This window comes from Erpetoichthys calabaricus, chromosome 5 (genome assembly GCF_900747795.2).
Source record: "Erpetoichthys calabaricus chromosome 5, fErpCal1.3, whole genome shotgun sequence".
In the NCBI taxonomy this organism is placed as follows: Eukaryota; Metazoa; Chordata; class Cladistia; order Polypteriformes; family Polypteridae; genus Erpetoichthys; species Erpetoichthys calabaricus.
Genome location: NC_041398.2, coordinates 106,867,980 through 106,894,455, shown reverse-complemented (window position 1 = coordinate 106,894,455; position 26,476 = coordinate 106,867,980). Strand labels below are relative to the sequence as shown.

Sequence of the window (26,476 nt, the reverse complement as noted above, 5' to 3'; positions counted from 1 at the left end):
ATAAATTACCAGATATGCCCCTTTAAGCCTGTCCACTTTATGTAATGATTAATTTACCTGCAGAAATGTCTCGGTGTGAAACTAGTGAGCAGCCCAACAATACATACACTGTTCTTAAGTTATTGTGGCATAATGTGTGTTATTTCCCATATGTTTATGTAATTATTAAAGCTCTTTCCATTAAACAGCATTAAAAGCAAACTTATGTGTTTATCTTAAGATCAAGCACTCTCAAATTCTGCATTCCATTTATTCATATAAAGCGGCCTTCTTCCACACTGGATATTTCTTTCCACTCTTGCTCCTCAAATGAACTGTTTGGATAGCTGCAATTATTCCACTGTAATGATTTTCCACTTCAGCTAATTAACAGCTTGCATGTATACAGATGCCAAAGACCCACAGTAATTGGTACTAAAAAACATCTGCCAGTACACTTTAGTCCACTTTAGGATCTTTTCTTGTGTAAAAATCAGTAAAAATGGTTTTTTTTTGGTTTGCTTGTTTAACATGATCCTGATCTTTGAATATATAAATCACGTTTACTTCATTTAGTTTACATTTTTGGACAATGTTTCATGTTACTTTTTTTCTAATTTTTTTTGTGGTTACTTACTGTAAGTGATATCATTGCATCACCATTTTCTGTATTTAGTTTTTCATGGGCACCGCCATTTTGTGTGTGGTCACTATGATGCTGCATGCTACCTACATAATTCACATGTCATGTAACCTTTTTATATCATACTGGCTATGATATATAAGATGGCAGATCACATTAATGAAGCATCTAAAGTTTGAAAAAATTAAGGGAAGATTTGCAGTTAGAGACTAGAAAAATTATTTAGGAAGCTCTCTTGTTTTAGAATGATTTGCTTTTGAATTATGATTTTGGCAAGAATTCTGGTTTTGGAACTTTTGTAACAGACTTTAGCTTCACCTTTCACTACTCTTCTGTGTAATCTCCTAAGAAAGTTACTTGCTTATCATAAAAAATAATATGCAGTCCAACTCGACACTTCTATCCAGTTTGAATATAATCATTAAAATGTCCAATTACTTTATTTTTTTGAACAAAACATATAGTAATTCTGTCAGGAATACTGTACACTGATGTGAGGAATAAGCAGTACAACAATAATGGTTTAGTATAACATAATAGATCTATGTTATCCCATCTCGTGTTACTCCAAATATTGTTGTTAAAGCGTTAGGTGTGTCTTTAGATCAGACAGTCTGAAAAATATGCAAAAAGTTTAGCCTAAAGTAGTCTGAGTGTAGAGAATTCCCAAACTACATGATAGAGTGAGGTAGGCACGTGTTGGCAATGTTCACAATTTAGAGCCTGTCCTGGAAACATTGCAGACAATTTAAAACAAGATCTGCTTGATGTACAATTTTTAGCTGCTTTGCACAGACCGAGCTAGAAACTGTTTTCTGAATAGCTGAGTTCTATTTGTTATATGACATTCTGACATAAATATCCTTTTATCATCATCCCTGAAATCTTCTACAAGTGAATTCCTTAAAATGTCTTTTTAAAACTTAGAACTTCTACATATATCCTGAAGACTGAATTCAGTCATGTGTAGAGATTATTGAGAGGGGAGGAAAAATTAAGAATATTATTTTTCACAAAGTGTCTAACCTATTATAAAAAAATAATGTAGGAGTATTATATTTATAAGATAGCATTTCAAAAAGAAGCATACATGTCGTGTGAATAGGTTAAAAAAGGTTGTCATATATAATAATTTTATAATGGTGCATCTGGTGAAAGAACCTGGGTTAAAATATTTTCTACAGTAATACCAGAGCTATAATGATTGTGCTGGTACGTCAATTGTATTTAAAATTAATGGGACCACACAGCAAGGCATTCAGGGAGAATTTTCATGGCTAGTCAAGTGTGTGGTTTCACAGACATCTGTACTCTACCACAGTCCCAACATACTTACGGTTACAGACACTAATAGAGTAAAAAAATAGTTAACACCATGCCACCATCTTCATAAGGTCTCTGTAAAGTACTTTTTTTGAATTCTAGATAAACTGAGAAGTAATTATAACTTAAAAAATGATTTGTTAATATATAAGGGGATAGAGTAACATTTTAACAATGAGAGAGATGGACAGATGACTATCTATTAACATATTATATCATCCATCCATCCATCCATCCATTTTCCAACCCGCTGAATCCGAACACAGGGTCACGGGGGTCTGCTCTGGAGCCAATCCCAGCCAACACAGGGCGCAAGGCACGGACATTATATCAAATTACCAAAATTAAGCTTAAACAGATCTTTAAATTTCATTATGGTAGTCACTCCTAAATATTTAAACTGTTCTAACACAATAAAGAAAAAGTAACTAAGTTTAAAGGAATACTCCACTGAAAAATTAAATCTTTTTTTTCCTGTAACATGGCCCGTTATTGGTAGTGATAGTGAAGAAAAAAAAAATTTAATCTCATGTATTTATGGAGAATGGGGATTATAAAATATTTGGCTTCATAGTAACATAGCTTGAACAACATAAACATCAAAATGTCCATTGAAAAATACCAGTTGCTCATATTACACGATCCAACTATCAGGTGTGCTAACAATGTCCCAAACACATGTATTTTGGCTAAAATATTGTTAAACCACTCCTGTAAAATGCAGTCCTACATGAGAGAGAAACATATTTAAATGATGTGAGGCTTCTAAATTAGGGTTATATTAGTTATAAATTAACATAATATAGTGAAAAAGACACAATCTGAAAAATCCATTTAATATTAAAGCTATCTATATAAAATGAAGAAAATATATTCATAATATTAATCACAACAGTCTGAGCATTATGGTAATAATATTAATAAGAGTTGTACTAGTAATAAAAGAGAATGTAATAATATAGAACAAGAAAAATCAAATATGTACTATAAATAATTGTACATTAATAGCAAAACATATTCTTAATATTAATCTTAGCAAGTATTAGAGGAATGCTACATTTTAACAAGTATATTCCTTACGTTTTTCTTATTACAGAGTTCTTTCTGTTATTAGCTGCATAAAGCCTATTCATAATCTCCGTTTCAGTCCTTAGTTAGGCTTATTTATGTTTTAAAAGTAGTAGGATTTTATTTTTTAATTCTTCATCTTTTGCATCCTCAGGAGATTTGTAAACTTGTGGGTCACCATTGATAACCACTCTAAACAGGACTGGGAACAACAGTCTATATCTGATGCCTGCAGTCTGCAGCTCTTTTTCCTTCTTTGGCAGCAGAGTTCTGGGAGAATGTAAACCTTGCTATTTCTTTTCTCTGATGGCAATGGAGGCCCATAGGTAACATTTAGTGTACCTCCTGAATGACATTCTTTATCATACCTTGATATTTATCGCTTAGATCTATATGTAGCAGTATTAATGTTTGTAGTAGTTCTATTGTCACATGTACAGATGGATATGCAACACATTGGCACTTTCTGTCCCAGTTTCGTTTAGTTGAAAATGTAAATCAACTTACCTAATTACTCTTTACCTCTGTTTCCATACCACTTTTTCTACATTATTTTATTCATTTCTTTAGTTTTATTTTTCATATTTTTTCACTTCTTCTGGCATTAGAAGATTATTTTATGATACTCCAATGGTGTCCTCCGGACAGTAGCAGTAACAGCCAATGTGGAAGAAAACATTTCAGATAAAAATGACAGATGAGCCTTGGATATATTATTCAGAGCAAATGTGACGAGCCCTTGCTTCCACCTTCAGTTTTGCTAAGGCTTGGGATGAGCACCTGCCATCTCCAGATGCAGAATGTGTTAGCCGGAAGCAGTTTACATTCCTAGACCTGTATTAAGGCCGGTATTGATTCCGTCCCTTCACCCTTGTGTGACAGGAATTTTAAAAATGCAGACTGGCCACCCTTTGCTAGTAACCATCAAGTTGACTGGTAGTTTGGTTCATATTTATGCATTTATTTTTTTTTCTTTTCATTTTTCACAGATAATAGTGTAGTGGTACAACTATAGTAGACTATGTTTGTCTAAGTTGTTGGACAACTGATTTTGTTATCACTGTAATTAAGTTCATTATGAAAAGGGTGTACAGACATGATAAGGGCCTTTCTGATCATGTTTGAGAGCCAGACGCCATCTGCATTACATTTTTAATTTTTTCAGCAAACTTTTCTTTCTTTTTTGACCTTTTGTGTTGTGGGCCATATCAAGTTTTTATTGAACTCATTTGTTTTTCTTTTATTTTCCATATTGCAACAATGTGATGTTTTAGTTTCTCTATTTAGAGCCTAGTTTTTTTCAGGCATGTACTCAGATCTGCCAAGTGGGGACAATACATGTTGTTCTTGCCTTGTCTGTCTGTTGTTGTGTAAAATCAACTCAGCAGATCCTTGTATTTGTATGTTTTCTCCAAAAGTGTCTGAATGGGAAAGTATGTACATGTTATTTAGTTAAGAATTTAGGTACTGTATCTTAATTTATTTGTTTTTGGAACTCCTTTAAAATCCTCCTTTTCATTAAATTACATGAAAGCCATTCTCAAAAATCATTCCTCGTATTTCTTTTCTGATAGGATAACCATGCATTGAAAAATTCTAAAAAAAGAATTATACGCATGTATTCCAAATTGAGGATCATATTTTGTACTGATGCTAAAATACCCCTGACCTCACCCAATAAAACTGTTGCTAGTGTATAAGTTAAGCCCTAATGTAAACATTATCTCTGATGGAATTTCATGGGTAGATCTAGAGAGAATCGTAGCCACAAAGCTTAGAAGTGTTCTACCAGTGTTCCGTAACAGGGCATTAGACTACCAATCTGGTTAACATCAGAAGATTTTTGTTTTTTGACAGATTTACATTGCACAAACCACTGCAAAAGTCTTTCATAGATTTCTGCTCTATATATGGTTTTATATTATTCACATGATATGATATCTTTTTTGCAAAAAAGAACCATGAAGTCATTTTAACTAGGTTTCAGAGCAACAGTACCTATCAATTAAATAATATGTTGTGCAGCATTCTAAAATGGTACCTCACATTTCATTTGAATATGGAAATTAAAAAATTAAAAATTTCATATTAGCAATCTCTGCTTTAGATATTATCTATATTGCACATGTACATATCACACTATTAACTTATGCTCAGAATGTCTTGCCTCGTAAATATAGAAGACCTCTTAAAAATTCTGAATTAAAAGTTTCTATGGTTTATAAGTACATAGCAGCATGCTAATAGGTTTAACTTTCAGGAACCTGAAACATATCAACATAAAATGTCGAGTTAAACCCAAAAACATTACATTAACTGAAAACAACATTCGTCTGAATGCCAAATGAGTTTTCTTTAATTTATCTCTTAATTATACTTAATTATAGCATAATTATTAGCTATTGTTTTGACTGAGAATTCAAAAATTATTTGTCAGATAAGAAATGAGAGAAAATAGAACAGAGTTTAGAGGAGAGCATTCTGATGTTACAAAACTCATTTGAGTAAGTATGAATGTGACAGCAAACAACAAAGATGTTAGCAAATGATGTTTCATTTTGTGAAGTATGACAGCTTTTTAGATTTTTGATAAAAAATGTTGAGCATAGATAGAAATTTTTCTGGCAGCCAACAGCAAATCTGCACAATGGAATCAAAATACTGAGGACAAACAAAAGAAATGTAAATATATGACAGTATTTCAAACTAAAATCAAACACTACTTTAAAAGAAATCATCCATTCACAGTGCAAGTGTTCACTTCTGTCATACTATATTTTGAGCTATAATTATAATGAAGGTTTGAGACGATGAAAAGAAATACATCATCAAACTACCATGGATAGTGTATCATATTGGCACAGAAAGAAAATATTCTGGTGTTCATGATGCAGGCTAAGTACACTAGCTGTCACCTTTTATCCTTGCAGAAATTCTGTTAACACTTTAGCTAATAGGCAATGTAAAAATGCATCTATTACTCATATACTATTATGTAACAAAACCTTAACAAAGGCTTTTTTAGGTTTTAATAATACTGAAGTATAATTAAGCGGTTATTCATCTCTGTGCAGTGTAGCATATTAAGAGCTTTTGATACACTAGTAAACTATTTGTCAATATGAAGGATTCACCACTTTTATACTAAAGTATAAAAATGTCTCACTTAAGCCACCACTGATCATTCCAAAGTGAAGTTATTTTAGTAGTCCACATTGTGCTCCTAGGTTACCAATTCCAGATCCTGTACCTATAACTCAGCTGCTCACCTGTCCAGGTTGCGTACAAGATAGTGATCATAATCAACAATACCATATTGCAGGATGTTAGAATTCTGAACAATATCAACCCAGCAATTAAAGTAAAAGAGGCCTTGGATACAGCGTCTCCCCTTAAAACAAAAGTAATTAAATTGCATGGAAACACTCTGGTTTAATAAGAACACTCACACTTTTAAATTAGAATGCCAAATTCGTGAGTGTAAATGGAGAGCAACAAAGCTGCAGGTCTTGAAAACTGGATGAACAGACAGTGGTAGAAGGTATAAAAAACTCACTTCATGGCCTGCTTAGACTACTTTTCTAAATATATAAATGATCAGAACAGAAATAGAAATAATCCTTCATTGCATAGAGCAGTTGTTAATCTAACACATTCAGAACCGCAAGGTAAAATACCTATTGACATTAGATTTGCACATTTTCTGAACTTCTTTAATGATAAAATTGACAATATAACATTCCAGATTTCACTGTCACCTTGCAAACTAAATACAGCAGTGCCTTATAAATACAAGATGGGAGACATCGTCATACAGGAAGCAACCTCTGAAATGGATTTAGGGGTATAGGTTGACACATTTTTTTTGACTAAGCAATGCACAGAAGCAATTAAAAAGGCAAATAAAATGTTAGGTTATGTCATAAAACTGTTGAATTTAAGTTAAGGGGCAGTTATGCTAAAACTATATAACACACTAGTGAGACCACATGTGGAATACTGTGTGCAGTTCTGGTCTCCACAGTACAAGAAAGACAACACAGCACTTGAAGCTATGCAGAAGAGAGCAACCAAGTAGATCCCAGGGCTTAAAGGCATGGCCTACTCTGACAGAAGCAGAGAATAAAACCGTTCTTTATCTTGAGCAGAGGAGACTGCATGGGGACCTAATCCAGGTATTTAAAATCCTCAAAGTCAATAACATACAATCGCACGGGCGAATCACATACTTGAGGACATCAGTGAAAATTAAGGGGAAGTCAGAAAGCACTTATTTACGCAAAGTTGTGGGACTCTGGAACAAACTACCAAGGCACGTAGTTGAAGCAGAAAGAATGTGGATGAAACACGGGGACAGCTTAGCTATTAGCTGAACAAACAGGCTTGATGGACTGAACGGTCTGATCATATTTGTCAAATTTCTTATGTTCTAAACTCTGTGATACCTTGCACAAACCACTTTAGTATTTTTAACTTGATAAAAGTCATAACTTTCATTTCTAAAATGAAACCTACTATGTAACCCATAAACCCAGTCCTAACAAAACTGGTCCATTATTGACTGGCATAGTTTTTAATGCACTAAAAGTGTCAGTTATCAGAAAACTTGTTTTTTTTTTTACTGAAATCAAAGATAGACCCATGTACATTTAAAATTACATATTTATTTCAAATTTTCCTTTTCTTCCTAAAATACTTGAAATTTGTTTCGCTACACAAGCTCGCCTTACACATCATGATTTATTTGAGAAATTCCAGTCTGGCTTCTGCACCAGTCACATTACAGAAACGGCACTAACCTGTGTTGTAAGCAACATTTTGAGATCCTGAAATGAAGTAAATTTTGTGATAATTATTTTGTTAGGCTTAAGTGCAGCCTTGTAATTCTACTCAATTACATGGGCTGGAAAATATTGAGCTCTCAGGCATTGTCCTTGCTTGGTTTAACTTGTATTTATCAAATTGAATTCATTGGGTACAAAAATGTGCTAGCAGTACTCTGCCATTGTATTCAGAAGTTAAATGTGGTGTTGCACAGGGACTGGTTCTCGGACCTGGACTGTTTTCACTATACATGCTTCTGTTAGAAACTACTGTATCGTTAGAAAGCATAACATTAATTATACAAATGATACCCAGCTATATACCTTTCTTTTAGACCAAATCTAATGGTGACCTTAATTACATGTGTCGGTGAATTAAATGAGTGGATGGATGAGAACTTCTTGTATGTGAACACAGAAAATAAACAGAAATGTTATTTACTTTGCAGACCACAATAATATTTCCGTCACTTTTTTACTCAGTTAGTTTTACTGAAGCAACATGCAACTTCTAAAACCTGTTTTTTATAGCTTAAAAATACTGGAAGCTTAAGATGGTTTCTAAATATGGAGGATACTGAGAAATTTATTCATACATTTATTTCTAGTAGGATTTATTAATGCAATGCTTTATTTACAGGCTGTTCAATTTGTTCTTTATGCAACTTTCGGTTTATTGAAAATGCTGCTGCAAGAATCATTACAAGAACTAGCAATTAGAACGACAAACCTCCAGTATTGAAGTCTTTATGCAGGGTTCCAGTTAAGTTTAGGGCTGATTTCAAAATCCTCTTCTTTACATATAAAGCCACAAATGGCCGAGGCTCTAATTACCTAACTGAACTTACCATTACTTACAAACAGAGCACGCATTAAGATCTGAAAATGTCAATCTATTAAAGATTCCAGGAATTACTAAAATTACAACGGGAGATCAAACTTTAGTTATGGTCTCCAAAGCTGTAGAATGATCTGCCTGCTAATATAAAAGATGCTCTTTCTCAGCTTTTACATTCAGGCTGAAAACCCACTAATTTATTCAAGCATACCCTGACTAGAGCTGATGATGTGCTATACATACTACATCTCTATGTGTTACTCATTTGTATAAAAAAAGTAATACAATAATTATGAAGTGTTACAAACCTTCCTTTACTCTGTTTCTCTTCTCAGTATCTTACTGTGCCACTTGATGCCATTGCTTTACTTCCAAACTGTTACCCTTCCAATGGAAGGACAGTTGAGATACTGGGGTGCCTGAAATCAATGGATAGAAAGATTCTGTCATCATATTAAACAACCCACCCCAGTCTCTATTGTAGAATGATTAGAAAAGTGTGAGTGGCCAGTTGTTCAAGGTCTCCAGAAGTGTGACTTTGTCTTTGTCAGTTACAGCTGACCACAGACCTCCCAGGGACTTATTTTCTACAGGGATGCTACTTTCTAGAGTTTTTGCTTTCCTCTCCTTACAGGTAGTTGTCAACTGTCCATAGTTTGACAAATATGTTAATGGACAGTTATTCTTAGGTTCCATTTATGTTAATCAGTCTGGAACCATTTTGTTTTTTTTTTCTTGTGTGTGTAAACAAATTTGTGTTTGTGTGTATTCCTTATGTAATTAGTGCTTTGTAAAGTTAATAAAGGCATCTGCCAGTGAACTTGTTACAACACTCTGAGCAGGCACTCAGTAAAGAGCACTATATAAAAATGTATTTATTTGAATTTAACTTGTAGTCAATCCATCCATCCATCCATTTTCCAACCCGCTGAATCCGAACACAGGGTCACGGGGGTCTGCTGGAGCCAATCCCAGCCAACACAGGGCACAAGGCAGGAACCAATCCCGGGCAGGGTGCCAACCCACCGCAGACTTGTAGTCAAATATTTTGCCAAATGGTTAGTATCATGGGAATGATAATTCTTATGGAATAGACAGATGTAACTCCTTTGGTAGGTGGTCGTTTTGACTAGGCAGACATGAGTATCCTTGCTACTTTCAGTTCCAGTTACTAAATGTATCTGAATCTTCCTCCATTCTTAAACTTTAGGGGAAAACTCATGAATGGCATTTCTGGTGAATTAAAACAGGTGCATTCCTTCCACCATTATGTGGGCCATCCTGTCTAGAAGTCAATCATTTTCTTATTTACACCACAGGTGAATGACCTATTTATTTTACATTACATAAAGTATAAGGCATTTAAAGAGAATTACAACATAGAGTATGTTTACATGCACACACAAAACTGGGAAAAGGTGAGTGACCCATTTAAGGCAGAAACATGGTTTCCTTAAAATACCCATTTACATTCTCAAGTCCACTTGGAGTTCTCCTTTAGCAAAACACTCAAATGGCATAAAATAAAAATGGGGTACAAAAAAGATCAAAAAAATCATTGCCATGAATCTGAAAACAAGCATCTCCTGAGATTGTGCTGGTGAGCTTAGCTCTGTATGCTCAACTAATTGACATAAACGTATCAATTTCTGAAATAATGGAACTGATTATTTCAACCAAGAGAAAAAATAATGTTCTCACCCGAGCATTTTACAGGTTATTAAAGCTCATGTAAACACAATCATAGTCAGAGAGTAATTAACAAAATATGTAATACTACCATAAAATGGTCATCATTCAAAGATTCGCCTTTAATTTACAAACTTTCTCCCAATCCATTTTGCATGCCAGGGATTCATTTTATGGCAGTCATCTCTAAACTAGGCTTTGGTAGTAAGATAATGAGAAGTAGCCAAATGACAACAAAATAGGTGCCGAAAAGCCTAAATGAGATATTGATTAACAAACAATACTGTAAAAGCCTCCTGTATCATTATTAGGGTGTAACATCAGGTTTTCACAGACAGCTGGAATGCATATTCTTTTCTGAAGGACATCAGCATTACTGTCAACCTACATTTTAGGAGTCCTTGTAGGCATCCCTTGATTAATAATCATTTCATAATCATGGAAGGCATACTAGTAATTTTACACCTTGAAATTACCTTTCTATGTATTGACTCCAACCTCTTTGACCTGTCTGCTCTTTTTATCCACATTTAAAATCAGAAAAAGAAGACAAACAAACAACAACTCATAATGACAGGTATTTTCTTTTAGCTTCTTTAGACATATGGATGAGTTTTGAAAGTGTGACAGTTTTATTTTCTAAAATGAGACAACTCAAGAAAGCAAACTGATTCTGTAATAATGATATTTAATCTAATTTTCTTCTGTCCATTTAATAACGTCTCTAAAAACTCTATGAGTTTATAATCATTTTAAAGTTATTTTAATATTCCTAATTATGTGAGGTGTCTTTACCTGGCCTGCAGAACCCCTGAACGCTATGCCCCTAATAGACTGAAAATGTAATTCTCATTTTAAAATTTAAAGAGGAGTCATTGCTTACCCACAATTCAGAATTTCCTCCTTAAGTATGATAAATTCACTGTATATAAAATCACAGGCATTTTCTTTTCATAATATCTAAACGGGCTTTCTTACAGTACTTCTCCTGAAGCACTGGAATGTCATTTGACACTGAAACATTTAAAAATTAAACCAGTGTTCTATTAACCACAAATATTTTTGCTCGTAGTCTCCACATCTACATCCTTTGGGAAAAGGACAAACATGTTTCACAAAATGATAAAAAGTATTATTTTACCCCCACTAAAGTAGCTTTGAAAGGAAATCATCCATTTCTAAATCTTATGGCCAATTTCAAGCCATTATGCTGTCTGAAAGTGTTACATGGGTGATTCAGATGAGCAAGACAGTCCTAAAATTTAGCATTTTACACAATGATTAATGCATTGTGAATGTTGCATGGTCCTACAAGCAGCAGCTTTCTAAACCACTTCTCCTGGCTTTCCAGCCATAACTAAGACGTCATATACTCTGAAAATGTTTAATCTTTTGGAGAAGTGCTTGCCCCTAAACTCCCATTCTAATTTTGTTTATTTCACATTTGTAAACTGCTGTAAAACTGTGCAACTGTGTCATGAATGTGCATTACAGCTTCCCTGGAACCTTTTCGAATTTTAAAAAAGGTTTCATTTCGTTATGATGGTGATGTCATGATGGAACCATTTTGGATTGTTTACTACTGCAACTGTTAACATTTTGTGTTACCTTTGCATGCTGTGGCCATGTTGTTTGTACAGTAGTTGCTTTTCCAGTTAATGGTGTCATGTGTAATGGTGTGACCACTTCAGTATCCATTTTTTATTCTTTTCTGTGTTTATCTTGGGTATTTCCTTGTACTTGTACTATTTATTTTTTATCACTGATGTTATTTATATTGTGGCTACCATTTTGTTTAGCATGGTTGTCCCTATTCTGTAGTTTTCAAGGACCATGCTCCTGTTGCTGCCATGTGAGGCTTGGAAATGGCATGTCATCACCTTCTTTGAAGGATATTTAAGATGATGGTGTGCTACTCCTAGTGTCTGCTCTTATGTCCTGACATACGTGAAGTACACCTCTGGCTTTTTTTTATGCCTACACCCCTTTTTGTGTGCTTTATGATCTGACAGGACCACAACAAATTAGTAATAACACTTACTGGTGTTTTTGGCATGAAAATTGTGGTGGGACAATGTGGACCTAGAAGGAGACACTGTCAGAAGAGCAGAGTTATCCTGAGAAATTGTGCAGATGGCGATGTGTGAGAGTATGGGTGAATGATTTAGTGAGAGGGTGAGATGATCCAGTGCTTAAAGAGCAGAACCAACATCTGTTCCTATGATTAAATCCATTGGCTTTGGTAAATGATTGCTGAGGATCTCACAAAGGATCCTGGCTTGGATCAGCTTAACTCAAGGACTTAGGGAATGTGAGTACAGATGGTGCTACCTGTGACCACAAGTGAGCAGTGTGAGGCAAAGCTTGTAATTGCAAACAGGGGATGTGTGAGAAAAAAAAGGTTTATGGTAGCAGACCTTGTGGAAAGTTGATCATGCAAGGGGAGACACAGCATATCACAATGTATTATGCTACCAGCACCAGTGATAATAAAATGCTCATTTATGATTAATTGAGATTACGGAGTTAAAACCCCAAATCAGAAAAAGTTGGGACTGTGTGGAAAATTGAAATAAAAAAATGCAGTGATTCTGAAATTTACTTTGACTTTTATTTCATTGCAGACAGTACAAACCCAAGATATTTCATGTTTCATCTGGTCAACTTCATTTCATCTGTTAATATATGTACATCCATCCCTGCATTTCAGGCCTGCGACATACTGTATTCCAAAACAACGTGGAATGGTAAAACATTCACCACTTTGTAATGTTGCCATTCATTCTCACAATGTTTAAAAGACATTTTGGCACTGAGGATACAAAGTGATGAAGCGTTTCAGGAGTTATTTTGTCACATTCTTCCTGCAAACATGTCTTAAGGTGTGCAACAGTACAGGGTCATTTTGTTTCAAAATTCTCCACACATTCTCTACTGGGGAAAGGTCAGGACTGGAGGAAGGCCAGTCCAATACCTGTACCCTCTTCTTACACAGCCATGCCTTTGTATTGTGTGCTGAATGTCATTTTGCATTGTCTTGTTGAAAAATGCATGGACGACCCTAGAAAATATATTGTCTTCAAGGCAGCATATGTTGTTCTAAAATCTCAATGTACTTTTCTGCATTAATGCTGCCATCACATAATTATAAATTACCATTGCCAAGGACACTGGCACAACCCCATAGCATGACGGTTTCTGGCTTTTGGACTTATTGCTAGTAACAGTCTGGACAATATTTTTCTTCTTTGGTCCAGAGCACATGTCATCCATTTCTTCCAAAAATGGTCTGGAATACACTTTTCCACTGTGTGATGGTCCATCACAGATGCTTCCGAGCCCAGAGAACTTGACAGCGCTTCTGGACATGGTTAACATAAGGCTTCTTTTTTGCACATTAAAGTTTTAATTGGCATTTGTGAATGTAATTCTGTATTGTAGTGCTTGACAAAGGTTTGCCAAAGTAATCCCTTGCCAAATGTGATTATATCAGCTATGGATGAGTGACAGTTCTTGATGCAGTGTTGTCTAGAGATCGGAGATGACAGGTGTTCAGCTTAGGCTTTACGCACTGAAATTCCTCCAGATTCCTTGAATTGTTTAATGATATTATGCACTGTAGAAGGAGAAATATGCAAATCCCTTCCAGTCTTTTTGAGGAACATTCTTTTAAACATTTCAATTGCATTTTTCATCCTGTCCTATCTTTTTCTGATTTGGAGGTGTACATAAAATAAAGAGAAAACGAAATTAAAGTTTGTCATGTGATTCAGAAGGTGGCACAGTGTGTATCACTATTTCCTCTTGTTCAGTTTTCCTCTTGGGTCATTTTTTTTATGTGTTCAAATGAGTTTTTTTCCCAAAACACTCCAGTTTCCTCCCACAACCCAATAAGGTGGATTGTTGCCAGTGAATGTGATGAACTGGTCCCCCAACCTGGCTTGTTTCTTGCCTTATGCACAATTCAGCCATTATCTTATAATGGAAAGTGGGTTGAAAGAATGGATGAAAGGGCTCATAAGATGGGTGATGAGATAGACATGGATGAATCAGAACGGAGGGCAAACATAAAATGCATAAGTGTCAGTATTTATGTACATCATCCAAAACATTAGCCACATACTTCTTGATTGATCATTATTATACCTCAGTCATGAAAATATCTGAAGAGGTAATCTAATTTTAAAAGCTAACTTATTACATTCATTGGAGGTGTGAAAGCCTAGAAACTAATAACATTAAATGTATCCAGCCTGAGCTCTGTCTTGAAATTCCAGCTGCTTCTGCAATAACTCAACAACTCCCACACGGTGGGCTTAATTAGACATGATAGCAGAAAGCATTAAGAATTCCATTGAGATTGATTAGTCAGTAGAAAAAAAAAATTTTAAATACTCACTTCTGTTATTTGTAGTTTATTTAGGTATATTTGTAATATGAAAGATTGTATTCTCTTCACTGAAAAAAGTAAGACCTAAGTAAATCTAAACAAATGAGAAGTTTTTATGTATAGCTTTCCTTATTGTAAAATGTATTGATTTATAAAGAAATTTTTAATTAAGATTATTTAGCTTATTTTAAGAAATTTTGTCAAGTAAATTTTGCTCACCCCATTGGCAGATATTTCTGTTAAATGACAGCAATGCAACTATTTTGTTTAGCAAAACATCCAAAACAGATGTTCTCTATCATGATTGCCTTTTTGGAACACTTGACTAAAATGACATTATTTGCCCAGTTTTCAGAGATCTACAGGTGCTGGTCATAAAATTAGAATATCATGACAAAGTTGATTTATTTCAGTAATTCCATTCAAAAAGTGAAACTTGTATATTAGATTCCTTCATTACACACAGACTGATGTATTTCAAATGTTTATTTCTTTTAATTTTGATATTCTAATTTTATGACCAGCACCTGTATGTACAGCAGTCTGTCTTGTCTTTGCAGTCTTACAGTAAACAAGCACTTCAGTTTGATGTGGCTTACAAAATCAGATTACATGGTAATACAACATATAGCTGTGTTTGAGCCCTAGGTTCCCTTCTGGTCTGTGTGATGCTTGCTAGTATACACTGTTCTTCTTTTTTTTTTGCTAGGAGCTCCATAATCCTCCCATAACCTAGAGCCAAGGTGTTAGGTCACCTTGTCACTCTGAAAGTTCTTGTTGTGCGCATGTACACTATATTTGCATACCACAATAGACTGGGTACTCCTCTTCTTTAACTTTGTCCCTGTAACAATAACCAGTTGGTGATTTCATAAAATCAGATATGTTTTTTATGGTAATACTAGAGGGCTTCGCCCCCTGCTTGCTTCACTCGCCAACCTCTGTATTTGGTTAATCGGATATACAATTAAAAATTTTTTTTTCTTTGGAATTCATTATTTGCACTTTTACTTTAAAGCTTCATTAAAAACAATATTTTTTGGAGACACATTGTGACAATGCAATGTATAACTGCCTGTATAACTGCCTGTGAGTGAATATTGTTTCTGTTTCTGTAATAAATTATCTGAGTTTTTCTAATGTTTGTCCCAGTGATTTATTGATTGTCATAGCAAAAGCTATTCTCATGGTAAACTGTAAACATTTTAATACGAATAGCATATCATGATCTCCTTTGGTGTGTAATGTTGTTCGCGGAATATATACAATACCTTTCTTTTTGCCTGTTAAAATTTGCATTGCTTCTCCGTGATCATCAATACCGAATTGTGTATTCTTTGAAATTTAACTTGTCGTTGCTTAAACTGTTCCGGGACCACAGATTCTCATAGCGTATGGTCCATTATTGTGTAAATCAACGTTTTGTGCATTGATTGATGCGAATGCGAAAAGACTTTGTTGTCTACTCTTTTTTTCTGACCTCGATTTGTCCTGCTATTTTTTCAATTACACCTGGTTGTGGTGATTAATCACCTTTTGTTTGCGGTAATGCAATCTTTTCTATCTTTTCTTTCATACTGTAGCGACTGACATGATAAAGTGTCACAAAAATTTTACTTGAACAATCGCCGACTTCCTAACCCCAAACACAACTTTCTAGCACCCTCTCCAACGCCCCCCCTTACCGCATCAATCAATACCCCGCTATCAGTCTTCCATGCTGTACTCTGCCCTCCCTCAATCGGACCTAACAGCCACTTAAAACTAAAAAGCCCTCAACCTGGCTGGGACGGTACAATACTTTCGAATTTTAATGCTTTCATATTCTGTATCATTCTCTGCATGTGTATTGCGCCATCGTTTGTTTGAGCCTGTCGAATTCCACTGCTTTCATAATCTCTTATCCGCTTTTTTTTCTCTCCAACGCCTTTGGGTCTCTATTCTCCATATTGTACTTATACGCTTTATATGTGCTGAGAGCACATGATCTGTGTGTACTACGTGCTTTTACACCACTGAGTTTTTTTTTTGATGGGTGTGCTCTTATATAAAATCTTTTGTAAGTAGGGCGTGTCTTGCAAGAATCTCATGTTCCACATCCCCGTGAGACAGCCCTGGGACAATCTCTTGGCACCAAGTCTCATGTTTACGGTCCCCACGAGACGCACCATGGCAAGTCTCTTTTGTCTCGTGGGTCTTTTAAATGTCTTCCGAGAAGATCACGTATTGTAGCCGTGCTTTTGCTTTCCAGGATTTTTTTTTTATAATAGAGAGATTTAATTTGGCTCATAACCACCTTAGAAATCCTAGCAGCAAGTCTTTTTCTAGCGTTTGTTTGTGCCTTGGACCATTTGAAGTTGGTTTTCAGCTGCAGATGCAGTTTAGCCCATTTACATTATTATGCCTTGTTTCTTATTATGGAGTTTGACCTTCTTTTTTTATTATCTTAATGACCTAGTTGACCCAATCATGTCTTCATGTCTGCCTCTTGATGTCTTGAAACATTTGCCGTTTAATTTTTTCTCTGGCCAACTCCTGCTTTATGTTAGAACAGTTAAGCTTCCATTACAACAACCTTAGTCATTAAGACGATGGAACACAACTGCCATATTTCTAATTTTGCTTTTGTTATGATAAGGGATTTAAAATCACCATATAAGCATTGTTTGATTTAGTTACCTCAGGCTCAGCTAACAAGCAATTTTAAACACAGTCTGTATCTTATGCGGCTGCTGACTTGAAACACAGTGCTTAAAGCAATACATCATAATGAAAAATTAAATATTATGGTCACCTGTATTACATTTTCTTGTATTTTAACCTTGAAATTTATTGTCATGTGCACATTTGTTTCCAGCAGGGGTGCTAGCTCCCTTGTTGGAGTAAGTTCTTTTGTAATTGTGGCATGTTACATAACCTGAAACTATATACAGTAGATATAACATAAAATGGCGATACCCCTCCCTTAGTGATACGGTGGTAAGAAATCACATAGGAGAAATAATTTAGCTTTCTTTAATGACGGTTTATACAGCATAACAGATGAGGAAGCCGTGACAAGACCTTCAGGAGTGGGAGCCCGATGTATAGAGTCTGCCATTTTCGTTGCTGCGTTAGAAGGATTTTCCGGATCTCCCATCCGACCTTTGGCTTCAAAGGTGTGCCGAGCAATGTTCCAAGGCTTTATACTCTTCCTTCACGTGCAGGCCCCCACTTCGGTGAATCATGTCATTCCCAAACAAGCCACAGAGGATACAGTTTCATGCTGACTTTGACACACAGAAATTCCTATTTCACAGTTGTCCCTGTCTTGTCTTCTAATGCTTGTCTAGCAGTTCTTATTTGAACTCCTGTGTGCTAAATCTGGCCTTGTGTTAGCTGTACATGTGAGTAGAAAGAAAATTGGATTTATGAAATATTTCTGTACAGAGCACAGTGACATATTAAACCTATATACTTATTACAACATTGTACAATAAAATTCTTACTTGCATGTCTCCTCAGAACAGTTGACAGTGAGAACATTTTCTGTGTTAATAAACTACTGTCATACACATGAGTAAGGATCACCTATTAAAAGCACTGATGTAAGAGTATCACCAGAGAAGGATCTGGATTCAACCCCATCACTTGCCCATTTTTCTACTCAGCCCTCAAATCAGGAAGACCAGGACTGAAACAGGACAAAAGATTTTGCCTGTTCCAGTCCTGACCAGAACAATCTTATTTGTAGTTTGAAGCACAGATTGATACAAACACATAAATTGCATAGCAAGACTAAAATCATGGCTATGTACAAAAGCCAAAAATTGAAAAAACAAGAAACCTGAGACGCAAATGAAACTAGGAGAAAGGGTACTAAAAATGGTAAGAGATTTATTTAAATAGTCCACAATCTAAATTGGATGGCTTCAGATGATGGCTAAGTAACTGCAGATGGCACTCGTGAGGAGAGGCAAAGGGCATGATTGCAGGCCAAGTGTGACAGTTATAGACTGTGACTAGAACCTTTTATGCAGTAACAATTTTAATATTACGCAGACTGATGTTGTATTAGCCTTTTTAATTTCTCCTGCACTCTGCCTTGAGGGAGATAATGCTTCTTCCACATAAACATCTAATATATTTCCAGAGGAGAAATACCATTTTTCTAACTGGAGCTCAGCACATTCCATGTAACACAGTATTTATAATGAATATTCTTGTGAACTGCACATACCAGCTTAAACAAGTCTACACCGAATCTCATGCTGTAAGGAAAAAACTAAAATAATTGTTCACAGTTTGAAGCTATAATAAAATTTCACTTTGGGGAACAATTGTCCACCCCAATAGGTTTATGGTTTTCCAACAGACTTTTTTTAAAGGTTGTAGTCATTATGAATGCCTGAAGATCTGCCACTTTTTATCTAAACATAACTTTTGAGATGCTTCCGCCCCAAATTGCAATTGCTCCAGGGGTGCTGTACAATGGCTGACCCTGTGCTGTGACCCCAAGGGTTATGCGAAAACTAACAAACTCGTAATACAAGAAGCTGTATAAGGTGAAATAAAGAAAAATAAATAAATTGACTCAGTAGTGAGTTAGTATTGAAGTGAGCACGAATGTGTCTTCAAATGAACTGGCATCCTGTTCAAGTCTCGTTCCTCCTTTATACTTCATATTGCCAGGATGTGTTCCATCTGCCCATTCTTATTGAAAGATTTGGGTATAGTAAACACATGTTAGACGTTTATGATAATATTGTTACTGGATCGGCTGCACATCTATAAATATTTAATTTTAAGAAGTAATCCTAGAATAAGGGGAAGCACAGTGTTGCAGTGGGTAACACTGCCGCCTCACAGATTCCTGCAGCCAGTCATTATCCATTCAGAGTTTGCGCATTCTCTCATTGTAGACAGGAGTTCCAGCAGTACTCTGGGTTTCCTCCCACATTCCCAAAATTATGTGATTTAGATTATTTTCATGTTGTGATGGACTGGCAACCCCAACAAATGCTGTTTCCTGCCTTTCACCCAGTGCTGTTGGGATAGGCTCCATTTCTCCAAACCCTAAATTAAGTGGGTTTGTGAACAAGTTGAAATGAATTTGTGTCTCTGAACCTTGAACCTAATTCAGCTCCAAATTTTTAATGCTTTTATATGCCTCATCTTTCTTTGTGCATTCATTTTACAAGCTATTCATTTTTGTAAAGAAATACTTAAAGGGAGAATTCATTATTTACAATTTAATTGGTAAATATACTTAATGCTGATTTTTGTGACATGTATTTTTTTGTAACTATATTCCTTCACCTGTTCAAAATGTGCAAATAAATGACATTCTAAAACCAATTTCAATTTCCTTTCTTGGTGCAGGTTGACGCCCATGGAAACATCTTGTTAACAACCCTGGAAATTAGGAATGAAGTCAGCGGCTCTGAGGTGTTAACAAGCATAAATGACCCCAGAGCCACAATGTTCTCCTATGACAGTGCAAGCATCCAGTACAGGAAACCTGTCACCAGTCGGGATGTGTACGGGAGAAGTGTTGCAGACAGACACCTGCCACACAAAAAGGGACGCTTAAGGCGAAGAGCATCCCAGATCAAAATTAAGATTCCTGACTTGACTGACGTTAACGCCATTGACAAGTGGTCTAGGATCATCTTTCCTATCACATTTACTTTTTTTAATGTTGTCTACTGGCTTTATTATGTGCACTAGGTTGTCCCAAGTATTTTTCCATGTATTTTCCCTTCAAGGACTGCAGGTGGGATACAGCTGCAAAATGAAGGTAAGGTATTCAGCCATTGTGTGAATGTGCATATGTGTCTGCATGAGAAATATGGTGAGAGAATTGCTAGAAGTTAAGATTCTTGTTTTCTTTCATCAGTAGCCGTTTATAAAAAAAAAAAAACAAAAACAAAAAAAAAAACTCTTTCAACAGCTTTAACTTTCATACACAATTTGTTGGAATCCCAACAAAGACGAATTACCTGTGGCTTCAGGTCTTTTATAAGCAATGAAGCCTTACAATTTTTGCATTCAATAGAATGTAAAAACATAAGCCATTTACTTATTAACTTTTTAACAGATGACACAGAATGCTTGACATCCTCATTCGAAGGCTTATTATCTACGAACAAGAGACATTCACCTGTCTTGCGTATGTCCCCTCTTTATGTTCTTAAGGAAGAGACACCTGAGCCACTTTTGAATCAGTCTTGGCATATGCATGAAGCATGTGCATTCTCATTCAAGGTGTCTCAAGCTAAGCGTTTGTTTTTTATTTTTCTCTTCTCTTTTGCCAAAGTGTATTACTCAAAAATTGTTTTGGTAATTGAAGAAAGTATATCATATTTGACCTTAGTCTACAGACTTTAACTAAATTAAATTGAGATGTGCTGATATCAAAGAATGAGATATGGACCAGAATAATATATTATATATATATATATATATATATATATATATATATATATATATATAAATTATTTTGTGACATTCTGGGCATTTTTGAAATGCAGGTTTCTCAAAAGTAAATCAGGTAAAAAAAATTAAGAAAAATTATTACGCTAGTATATTGTGTGGCCTCTCTTAAAAGCCTTGTTAACTCATGCACCTTAGAAAATGAATCCCAGCCACTTATCCAACAAAGTAAGCATACCTCAAGATGAAATGCAATGCTGATATGGAAATAGTTCAGTCCCCTAAAGCTTTGAGTTCTGCTATCACCTTTTAAGTACAAGAAGTGTAAACTCCCAGCATGCATCATTGTAATTAACAGTGGATTGCTTGCAGCTGTAAGTATCCTACATTCCTCTTCAGTTTTACAGCTTTATAGACACAATAGCACAGTGATACCAGAATTTTTATTAGATGCGGCTCCTTTTGGAATGGCTTGATTTAATTACCAAGCATGTGTTCTGCTGGAAGGGTCTAAGTCTTACAAAGAGATGACAGCCTAATACTATTACAGCTGTAGGCTGCATTAAAAAAGCCATTAAGATGCAGAATTGGATTACATATTTCCTGTACGTTCCATTGCAGAGGATGATTTTGACAAAATTGCAGAACTGAAATGTACATCTTTCTGTCCTTTTTTCCTGATCACAGCTTCACGTACTTGTGTGTATATGGACTGGCTTATACCAATTTATTTTCTTTTCCTATGACAGTGCTGATATTTTTAGAATTTCCAAGAAGATTGCATACATGTAAATACCTTGTAAGGTGTGACTATTGAAGATGGTGCACCAGTTGTCACAAAAGGGCAAGAAAATGCAAACAGGTGTTTCTTTCATAAAAAGATGCATGCTTCGCTTCTCATGGCTGAATATTGTGCCTTTGAACAAGAATTACAATGTTTCAACAGGGTTATTCTTAATACTAGCATACAGAGTCACAACCACTATACTTGTACAACGTCATGATCTACATTACCATTCAAAATAGTTATCTTAACATTCCGACATTATGATGACAATCTGTAAATAGAGAGAAAAATATCTTATCCACTGTAATATTTTCTACTAGAAAAGAAGTAAAGTTAAATAAAATGGCTTGAGGCACTGCGCTTAACTCAAAATATCCTGTTGACAGACTAACTCCTGCACCTCCAAAGTATTATCAACAGGACATAATGAAGGAATCGTTCGATAGGTGCTGAACGGATTTGTAAGAGGCTGTATTGATGGATTTGCTGGAAAAATTGAATTATTTTGCCTATTCTTGTTTTCCTTTGTGTGTGGGTATACTTTTGGGTTTGTATCGTTCACGTCTGCTTAATTGGGAATGAGACCACATTTAAGAAGGTGTGCCGCTACCATATGGGTTTATTCCATTATCGTAAAATAAAATTGTAAGTGTACATTCATTATTCCTGTTTAAAGACTGTGCAGAGCGGGCAAGGGCTTGGCCCACATTCATTCAGCCATTTAGGATCACTGATTTTAGAATAATTTGCTCTTCGTTGTGCTGTCTCATTTCAGTTTTACACTAAGGTGACCACCTTGTGCCAGTTTTGCAACATCACTATTGTTTCTGGTGTCCTCACTTATCACAGTTTCAGTTTGCTTAATAAAACTCAATTTACAATCAGACTGATAAATGTAGCCCTTCTGAAAACAACATTCAAAATGTTATTAGATGTCACTGGTATGCTTTTTTAGATGGCTTACTTGTTTCTCAATCTTTAAACAAAGCAAAATATTTCTTGCTTTAAAAATTTGATCCAGAAAGATGTGTGGACTGACATTTGAGCTTGACAGTTGGCATTTAAAATCTCTCCAATCAGTGCCTGAATTTTCTTATATGTAAGAACAACTCAGTGATAAATAATCAGGAAACACCTGGGTGGAGGATGGGAAGCATATTTTGAAGGGAATCAACGGTGACAAAACCCAGAAAAGAGTAACCAGAAAGAATGGAGCCAGTGTGTCTGCCTAGTGTGTCTTCTTTTTAGAGATTAATAATCTGGATAATTTGAGTTTCTTCACTAATCTCTGAATAAAAGATGGATTTGAAGAAATTGTGGCCTACATCTAGGGTGGCAGGTAGACCTTAGAGGGCCATAATGGTGACTGACTTTCATTCCAAACAGGGTTTGTTTTTGGTTGCTTTATGAACTTTATTTATCTTGCAGTGAGATTATTACTTACCGTCGAAATTCAGAAAAACTCTTATGCTGCTTTGTTGTGCTATGGGAATTTTTAGAGGTAATGTTTTTTGACATCACGCATTTATTTGGTTATGATTTGCTGCTCGATCTACACAAAGTTCAAATAAAAGATTAATCCTAAAAGAAAAAGCCAAGGAAATGAATTAGGCATCTCTTTAAATAAAATGAGATAATGTTAATTTGTATTGTATATAATAATTTGAGGTGACAGATCAACCTTACAAAAAGAATTTGGCAAATTTTGTTAACAAATTGTTCCACTAAGAGCTACTATTTGCAAGGCAATCATTTGAAATTTCCCATCACAGTACTGTATACTGTATTTGCCATATTTCCCAGAGCACATGAAGACAGTATAACTGCTGTAATAGCTTTGCATTTCATTAGCCATTACATTATTTTTTTTACTTGGTTTTGGTTTGCCTGCTTGTTAAGGTTATTTGCTTTTCATGTATTTAACTAGATGACACTCCTTCTATTTCATCTTTATATTTTTTAATCATTTTAATTCAACAGCTTTTTAGGAAATTTAAGTTGTTAATTATTTCATCAATTTTTATAAGCGGATGATTAACAGTGAGGCACTCTAACAAAGCTGGCTTGCTAAATAGGAATTGTTTGTGAATGTGTGTGTTCACCATTGAGAAGATGATAAAATAAATAAGAGCTGAAGAAACGGAGGGATTTAATTCATTATAGTCTACAAAAACATTTTGATGATTTTTCTGTGAAGTGTAGCAAAATCTAATGTGTCACAATGATAATTACAATAAATGAAATTATCGTCTATAACCACAGCAATTGGTTATAAGAAAATTAAGAAATTGTTTTGAATGAAACTTGTTTGTTCAAGTGGTGGCCACAATGACCTACTGCAGACACCATATATCAAAGGATTTAAGGAAAATCATTACAGTCTTAGAAGGTCCATTTGCATAACTTCATCAGTATTGACAACTGTTTTGAAACTGAATGTTATATAAAATAAAAGAGAACAAGCATCCTCTTATAATACATTATGGGCTCAAAACAAATTCCATTTTATACATAATGTTATTCAGAAAACATATGACGTGACCTCAAATCAAGACACAACTTTGATTAGCAAGAGGAAAAGCTCTTCTCCCTACCCAAACATTCTGGTGAAGACTCCTTCATTAGTCACACATGAACAGGCACAGACTGAGCTGTAAGTGAGGTGCTGCCCTCGATCTGAGTGAGATGAAGAGCGTGATGATGACTCTGTGGAGGGGGATTGTAAGGACGGCGGGGTGAGAGTACCGAAAATAATTTATAATGTATAACTGGATTGGAAACTCAACATTAGAGTACTCACCCCGCCTTGTTGTATTAATGAAATTTTTGGGTTTGACAATTTGAAGTATAAGTTGTTTTTTTCTTAAAGCAGCTGTAGAGATTTGTGTAAATAATGTATATAGTTTACTAAAAGCAAATGTGTAATATCATTCAGTATCTCTTTATATTTTGTTCAAAGATCTGTAAATAAACAGTTCAAGTAAGATATTTGTTTAACACTGTTGCTGTAACCAAAATTAATGTGTTGTTTCTGGCATTCATTGAACGTGTGCATTGCTTTAGTGGTCATCCTGAAGTAAGTAATCCCTTTTTCTGCAAGACACATTGCTGGTCTGTATTGTAAAGGTAAATACTGTTCAAAATCTACCATTTTTACGCACAAAAAAAAAAATTCATGAAAAAGAGTAAGGAGGTTCTGATTCTTGCTTTCAATTTCCATCTTTTCTGTATTTGTAATTTTTATGATGAACTCCAAAAATAATGTTCTGCCACAAAATTAATTTATAACTTCTTTGTAAGGAGATACATAAAACAGATTTTACTTTATAGCTTTTAAAGGGCATGTTTGCCTCAAACTGGAGCTCCCAGTTTAAAGCAATGAACTATTATGGTCAGTTCTTTCTTCACCAGGCCATGAAGTGCCATTTAAAGGTATAATTAAATTTATTTTTTTCTTTCTGAAAAACTGTGTTCAACTCTGCCTCCATTGTTATGATATTTAGTTTAACTCTCTACAAAGAGACTGGAAGCTAGGTGTTTTTGCCATTTGCAGCAACACAGACTAGTTATTAATTTTGGTTTTTTTTATATGCTTTGATGTTATTCTTTCTGGAAGAATTCAGCATTTTGATTGGACTGTTTTTTTACTAATAAAAACGAACCTTTACCGTTATTAATTACCAGCCTTATCCTGATCCGTAGGACATTCATTGCATGTGTTTTGTGTTGATATACTGTGTTTTTGTGTTCATTTGGCAAATGCCCTATTAAATGAATTTATAAGATGAAAAGCAGAAAGAGTACAAAAGAAAGCCAGTTTAAATTTGTGGATAATCTATATAATGTAGAAAAGAAAAGAAATTCATTTTCATTCATTTTTAAATTACATACAACTCCTAACAAGTCTTAGAAATTACAGAAAAGCTGAAAATTAAAGTGCTTTAAAGACCTCCTTAATTTTGTCTCTGTACCACATCACTTTACAAAGCTTTAAATCAGCAAGCTTATTGATATGTGTGCACTGAAAATATGTTTCATACAATATTTTTAAAGAAACAAGTTTCAAGGAATGAAAAAAATATTTTGCACTGAAATTTTAATTATTGGTGATTAACTTTCTTGTTTATGCGAACACTAAAGTGCCATCTTCAGTGTGTATATATAAATACAAAACAAAAAGAAAAATCATCTCATCCTTATAAAGGTTGTTTACATTTTAGAACATCAAAACATTTCTTTAAGCCTTTATATCAAATGTAGGTATTTCTTACTGTTGCATAAAAATGATTTAATATAATAAACTTTACAAAACTATTTGGTAATGTGTGAGAAGTTCCTTCCCTTAACATCTCAATGGAAATAAAATATGCTTTCTAATGGCCCACTGTTTTGCACTTTTAAATATAATATTATAATGTTCTCCTATTATATAAAAAGGTGTCTGGGCTTGACCCAGTTAGCTCTACGTCAGTAACCTTAACATGCAACATGGGTAAAGTAATGGAAGCAAAGGCAGAGCAGC

General features: G+C 34.9%; 1 protein-coding gene across 1 annotated transcript in view; it reads left to right on the top strand.

Annotated features, from left to right (window-relative positions):
* gabrb1 (gamma-aminobutyric acid type A receptor subunit beta1) overlaps positions 1-26,268 on the top strand; it is a 572,898-nt gene extending 546,630 nt beyond the window's left edge. The window contains 1 exon segment of the mRNA XM_028801915.2: positions 20,115-26,268. Within this exon segment, the coding sequence (XP_028657748.2) occupies positions 20,115-20,462 (348 nt within the window). The 3' untranslated portion in view covers positions 20,463-26,268.
* The last annotated feature ends 208 nt before the right edge of the window (positions 26,269-26,476 follow it).